The sequence below is a fragment of the Protomyctophum parallelum genome (genome assembly GCF_964188405.1).
Source record: "Protomyctophum parallelum genome assembly, chromosome: 3".
NCBI classification, from domain to species: Eukaryota; Metazoa; Chordata; class Actinopteri; order Myctophiformes; family Myctophidae; genus Protomyctophum; species Protomyctophum parallelum.
Window position 1 is genome coordinate 19269814 of NC_139698.1, and position 7123 is coordinate 19276936.

The 7123-nt window shown below is 45.9% G+C and overlaps 1 protein-coding gene across 1 annotated transcript in view; it reads left to right on the top strand.

Annotated features, from left to right (window-relative positions):
* Positions 1 to 272: 272 nt before the first annotated feature.
* Positions 273 to 7123, top strand: part of cyp11c1 (cytochrome P450, family 11, subfamily C, polypeptide 1) — a gene marked incomplete at its 5' end in the record, with an annotated part of 19287 nt that continues 12436 nt past the window's right edge. Inside the window, 3 exons of the mRNA XM_083762050.1 lie at positions 273 to 519; positions 2595 to 2739; positions 6983 to 7123. The exon at positions 6983 to 7123 is cut by the window's right edge and continues 15 nt beyond it. Of these exons, the coding sequence (XP_083618176.1) occupies positions 273 to 519; positions 2595 to 2739; positions 6983 to 7123 (533 nt within the window). The remainder of the gene's footprint in view (positions 520 to 2594; positions 2740 to 6982) is intronic.

The window sequence follows — 7123 nt, forward strand, 5'->3', positions numbered from 1 at the left end:
GTGCGTGCATGTGTGTGTTCGTGCGTTGGACAGTGTTGGTTGTCTTTTTCTTGAACTCTTGCCCTCCGTCCATAACTCAACCACTATCAGCATCATGTTGGATGCCTGGAGGACGAAGAGAGAGAGAGAGAGAGAGAGAGAGAGAGAGAGAGAGAAAGAGGCCGATCGAGGCAGTAGGAACCTGCAGAGTGGAGAGACGGAGGACAGAGACACTCCCGTCTGTCTGTCTTTCTGTCTGTCTGTCTGTCTGCGCGTTTCATTCATTCGGAGCCATGTGGAGCCGGTCCCGTGTGTGTTCTCTGCCACGGGGGACAGGAGGAGGAGGAGGAGGAGGGAGGAGGACGCCGTCTTTTACGCGGAGGCTCACGTGCGTCGGTGGCGGTGGCGTGGCAGAGCCGTCGGTGGTCGTCGGCACGACGAGAGACGACCGCCGGAGGATAACGACGACGGGGGAGAAGAAGGAGTCCGAGGAGGAGGAGGAGGAGGGGAAGACGAAGAAGAAGCCGGGCAGAGGAGGAGGTGATGATGATGCAGGGCAGTCACTTGAATAGTTTTAGTCACAGTCACATTTTAGTCACCTGGAATGTATTGGTGTTTAGTCGACTAAATGTAATGTGATTTTTGTCGACTAAATCTACAGTTGATTTTGTCGACTAAAATGTATTTTGGCGGGCATGATGCTATTTTCAGCATGCAACCGCATGTGTAAAATGACTGATCTCTTGTCCACTAGTCCCTTCCTAACACAATAGTTTTCATTTGTTGACGAAATTTAGTCTTAGTCATCATAGCCTGGTTTTAATTTAGTGTCCATTTCGTTTTCGTCAGCAAGAAAAGGTAGTCGACGTGCATTTTTTTCGTCATAAATATATAGTATTAGACCATGGGTTTTCAACAGGTGGTCCGTGGACCACTGGTGGTCCGTGGCGGTATTGCATGTGGTCCCTGACCATGTATGGATTTAGTAATGTAGGATGTGTTGATTTGTTTTAAATGTTCTGTCCACTAGTTGAGAAACCGTGAACTGAATCACCTGGTGACCTATGATGAGTCCATCCATGTAGTCATTTACTGACAAGATGGAGTTCGAGAAATTCAACAGAAAAAGGGAGTTAGAATCTCAAGAAGGGGGAAGTGCACCGGATGGTCTGGTTGAGTCATTATTATTATTAGGACATTTTGCCAGTAGTAGTCAACGGGATAATATCCCGTTGACTACTACTGGCAAAATCTCCTAAGTGGTCCTTTAACACTTGCCATGTGTATACATATTATGTATACACATGGCAAGTGTTAAAGGACCACTTCACCACTTTTCAACCTATCTCCATTAAGGCTGTCCCCAAACATTCAAGGTTCGAATGTTCGCTCGTTAGGGTTGGCACTCGAATCTTAATTAATGGGCTTGAACCATTCGTTTTTTTTATATAATTTTTATTTAAAAAAAATATATATATATATTATTATTTTTTATTTTTTATTAACTTGAAAATATATCTCGGCGAGAATGCGATATGAACATGTAAAAAAAAAAGTAAGTTTCTAGTGCATTCCTGTCAGAAGTTACGATTTTTTAAAGAAATCTCCCCTTATTGTTCTGCTGTGCACGTTCATTTGGTGATTGGAGACTGACGTGTCTCTCTCTCTCTCTCTCTCTCTCTCTCTCTCTCTCTCTCTCTCTCTCTCTCTCTCTCTCTCTCACACACACACACACAAACACACACGCACCATGATCGCTTTTCTTACTAGCAGCCATAATATATTAGCATTATGCTCTCTAGCATGATAGCAAAATTAGCATTGTTAAGCAAAACGGTCACGGAAGATCTGCTTTTTCCCTGTGCCCACTTCTTGTGAGTGTGGAAGAACACACTTTTGTTGCATTAGAGCAGGGTAAATATGAAGTTTAGCGCCACGGTCTTGTGTTTATATTCCTCTTACATACCGGTAGGCTGTATGTTATTGTCGCAACAAAACACGTTGTGTGTCAGAGAGTGAGGGGGCCTTCCTGAGCGAGGGGGCTTCTGACGGCGTCGCTTACTCGCTTCCCCTCTGTCAGAGGAGGAAGCGACGCGCAGCCGTCGGGAACCCCCCCAAACCGACTGCTCCCCCACCCTTCCGAAAACTGCTACAGAAACTCAGACGCTCTGATCGAGACGTTTATTTTTTTAATTAATTAGAAACAAATGGTCCGAATGTTCACTCGAAAATTTCTGCCGAAGTTCGAGTCCTAAAATAAGGTCTAGGGTAGGCCTACAGCCTTAATCTCCATATAGTAGGTCCTCACACATAATCATGAAGAAATTGCGCAATTTTTTTCTACTCAGTCTGTGTCTCATAGGAAGGGCTGTGGGCAGTTCAGAAACCTGGGGAATACAAGCTAATAGAAACTGCAGGCTTTCTAGTCCTGAAAAGTTGCAATACGAAAATGGAAGCCATCGTTCTCACGATAATGAAAATCTATAATCAGACCAGTGTGTGTGTCCAGTGGAAACCTCATATGAATCTGATCTCAGGTAAGAATGGGTCAAAGTGTTAGACGAGGTAATCCCATGCACTGTGTGTGTGTGTGTGTGTGTGTGTGTGTGCTGCAGGGGGAGGCGTGCAGAGGTTCGAGGACATCCCCCACACGGGGAGGAGCGGCTGGGTCAACCTGCTGCGGTTCTGGAGAGAGGGACGCTTCCGTACGCTCCACAAGCACATGGAGAGGACCTTCAACATGCTGGGACCCATCTACAGGTACAGCACGCTGGGTAGAATATGATATACAGGTATATAATGTACACTTCAACATGCTGGGGCCCATCTACAGGTACAGCACGCTGGGTAGAATATGATATACAGGTATATAATGTACACTTCAACACGCTGGGGCCCATCTACAGGTACAGTACGCTGGGTAGAATATGATATACAGGTATATAATGTACACTTCAACATGCTGGGGCCCATCTACAGGTACAGTACGCTGGGTAGAATATGATATACAGGTATATAATGTACACTTCAACATGCTGGGACCCATCTACAGGTACAGTACGCTGGGTAGAATATGATATACAGGTATATAATGTACACTTCAACATGCTGGGGCCCATCTACAGGTACAGTATGCTGGGTAGAATATGATATACAGGTATATAATGTACACTTCAACATGCTGGGACCCATCTACAGGTACAGTATGCTGGGTAGAATATGATATACAGGTATATAATGTACACTTCAACATGCTGGGGCCCATCTGCAGGTACAGTATGCTGGGTAGAATATGATATACAGGTATATAATGTACACTTCAACATGCTGGGGCCCATCTACAGGTACAGTACGCTGGGTAGAATATGATATACAGGTATATAATATTTACCTCAACATGCTGGGGCCCATCTGCAGGTACAGTACGCTGGGTAGAATATGATATACAGGTATATAATGTACACTTCAACACGCTGGGGCCCATCTACAGGTACAGTATGCTGGGTAGAATATGATATACAGGTATATAATGTACACTTCAACATGCTGGGACCCATCTACAGGTACAGTACGCTGGGTAGAATATGATATACAGGTATATAATGTACACTTCAACATGCTGGGGCCCATCTACAGGTACAGTACGCTGTGTAGAATATGATATACAGGTATATAATGTACACTTCAACACGCTGGGGCCCATCTACAGGTACAGTACGCTGGGTAGAATATGATACACTTCAACACGCTGGGGCCCATCTACAGGTTAGCCAACCCATTGGAGAGCTTGTCTGGAGAGAAGGAGTCTCCTGAGGTTTGAATCTCAGTAAGTGATGCTGAGAGGTGGCTCACCATCAGGTGGGATGAGATGTTGATCCATCTTTTTTTTTGCGGCCTTTTATTGGTTTTTTGAAGGGACAGACAGTAGGCTGACAGGAAACGGGAGAGAGATGGGGGAAGACATGCAGTAAAGGCCGCGTCGGGCTCAGGAGTCGAACCCGCGGCACACTGCGACTGGATTACCAGTCGGGTGCCCAGACGGTTACGCCACCGCCTGGGCGATCCATCATTTCTTGATCTTTCTGCTGTTCCTTCGTTTGGAATGTGGTCTCGGTTGTTATTGTTGTTGTCGTCTGTTGTCGTTGGTTGCCATGGCTGCCAGTTCCCACCTGATGTCGTGTGGGAGTTCTGATTGGTCCAGAGCGTACTGAATAACTTCTAGCTTGCATAACGTCTTAAGAAAAGGACTGAAGTCTAAGATGAACAGCTCATCAGAGATAGTGTGATCTCCTTTGTTTCCTCCAAAGAGGATGATACGATCTCCTAGCCTGGTTAATAAACCAGACCGAATCAGCCGTTGGCAAAAAAAAATTGCCTACCGGCGGATTTCGGTCTGGAGAGGCTCAATTGTACGCCCATTTTCTACACACGAGAACGTGTGCGCCCAATAGGGACACGGTATGCAATATGGGCGGGCTTTGGTACAGTGACGTTCAATGCTTGAGACCTTTGACTGACAGTAGCTCTGACCAATTGCGTCAAAGAGAAAATGTTTCCCTGGAAATGAAATCCAAGCTGAGCCTCCCCAGACTAATATCCCGCGGATCCGTGCGATATTAGTCTGGTTTATTAACCAGGCTAACGATCTCCCACAATGCAACAGCACATACGCATTGGACATGGTCCTTTCCCCTTGGGCTCAACCTTCTTCCAGGAGAAGGTCTCTGGACTGAATTTCCACACATCATTAAAGTACTGGTCACCGTTCCAGCCACCAAATATGTACAGCTCTCCATTGTAGGTAAATGCTGAATGACAACAGCGTCCTTCTGGTAGAAGTTGTGCAGAAGGGGTGTCCAGCCAGGCGTTTGTCTCTGTGTCAAACACTGTGATGCTGTTGTCCCTCCAGCCCCTGAATACAAACATCTTGGTACCAATGATGGTGGCAGAGTGACGGCGTGAAGCAGGAGGTGGAGTTCCTCTGGGGTTAATTAAAGTCCAGACCATTGTGCTGGTGTCCAACTTGTACAGTACATGTCATGAATGTATCCATTCAGCTTGGTATCTCCTCCATGGATAAACATGACCTTCTCCAACACACAGGCTGAGTGGTAGCTCCTCTCCTCTGGAACAGTCCCAGAAACCCTGTTTTGGAACCATCTGTGGGAGTCAACATCAAATGCATAAAGCACATTGCAGTAAGGCTGCCCTCCCCAGATGTAGACTGTATCTTCAACCAACACAGCTGTGTGGCCGTAGCGCATGGATGGAACCTCAAGGTGTACCAGGAAGAGGAGACCTCTTCCTGGTTCCACTGGAGGTAACTTCTTCCAGCATAAAGACACTGTGTTGAAGACATGGCCATCCATCTGTTCCATGTTGTTGAAGGTCCCTCCATCACAGTAGCCTCCAAAGGAATACAGATTGTTCCTCACTGCTACAGCAGCATGAAAGGCTCGCTTTGGTCCTCCTGCTTTGGAAACGGTCCAAGACAACATCTGTCTGTCTGTCTGTCTGTCTGTCTGTCTGTCTGTCTGTCTGTCTGTCTGTCTGTCTGTCTGTCTGTCTGTCTGTCTGTCTGTCTGTCTGTCTCTCTTCTCTCTCCCGACGTCTACAGTCATTTTAAACACGGTGCATCATCTTATATCTTCTGGTGTGAAATCACACGAGACACAAACTGTTGCCATGCACGCCTTAACAAAGCCAATTAGTGCAGCTGTTCTTCATCTGCACCCTTTGAACTCTATTGCTATATTTATTACTTCATTGCGGCTACCTTGGGGTCTATAGATCTATGGGTCTTCCACACGTATAGCATAGTATAGTATATATGTATAGTTTATAATATAGTTTCATTATATAGATATTCCACTGTTACTTTCTTAGCTTACGCATGTTTCATGATAAATGCTTTTTATGTGATGCATTCCCTTTTTTGTTCTTGCTTAATGTAAGTCACTCTGGATTAAGAGCGTCTGCTAAATGCCTAAATTGTAAATTGCTACAGCGTTCCCTAACACTAAGCTGTGTTGTATTTTGTGTGTGTGTGTGTGTGTGTGTGTGTGTGTGTGTGTGTGTGTGTGTTTGTGTGTGTGTGTGTGTGTGTGTGTGCGTGCGTGCGCACGTGCGCGGAATGTGCTCAAGCTGACTGGCTGAGCACGGAATGTGATGTATGGTGATAACAGTGCCGCTCACGTCACGTGGGTGTGATATTTTTCTCCATATCGCTGTGTGAGAGACAGTCCACTGAGCAACTCAAAGTGAGGCTGAATGACAAGCATTTTGCATTCTGGCTCTTTGAGGGTAGCTAGCGCCCCCTATGGCCAGCTTGGTGTGTTTGTTTGTTCTCAAGGGCGGCCTTAGGAATCTGGAGGCCTGTTTCAAGACAAATATGAGGCCCCCATATACCTATGACATCATTATTTTGTTGAGGCCCCCCTGAGGGTGGAGACCCGTTTCAATTGAAACTGGTGAAACATACTTAAGGCCTCCTATGCCTATAGCTACATGTTTAAGCATTTATTTCATATTTACATGTCGATTTCAGCTCTGACACTTATTTCAGACATGCTCTATAGTATGTGAAGAGTCTAGCCTGTGCTATTAACAGATTTTGGGAAATAATAATAAAAAAAATAAGTTTTTCTCCTCTGGTGAAAAGCTGGAATTTGCGCGATGGTCTCTCAAGTCAAATCTGGTCACAAATGTATTCTAACCCATTCTGAACGGGAACCCATTTTGGTGTTAGCATCATGTCATGCTTTAGCTATTGAAAAATAGCAGATCTACAAACTCATACGAGCTTGTAGGTCTGCTATTTTTGAAAAATCGAAGAACGACTGACATTTTTTTAGAATCTGATCTCAGGTCAGAATGGGTTAAATCCTGTGTGTGTGTGTGTGTGTGTGTGTGTGTGTGTGTGTGTGTGTGTGTGTGTGTGTGTGTGTGTGTGTGTGTGTGTGTGTGTGTGTGTGTGTGTGTGTGTGTGTGTGCGCGCGCGCAGGGAGTACGTGGGCACTCAGAGCAGTCTGAACATCATGCTGCCGGCCGACATCAGCGAGCTGTTCCGCGCCGAGGGCTTCCACCCCCGGAGGATGACCCTTCAGCCCTGGGCCACGCACCGGGAGACGCGGCAACACAGCAA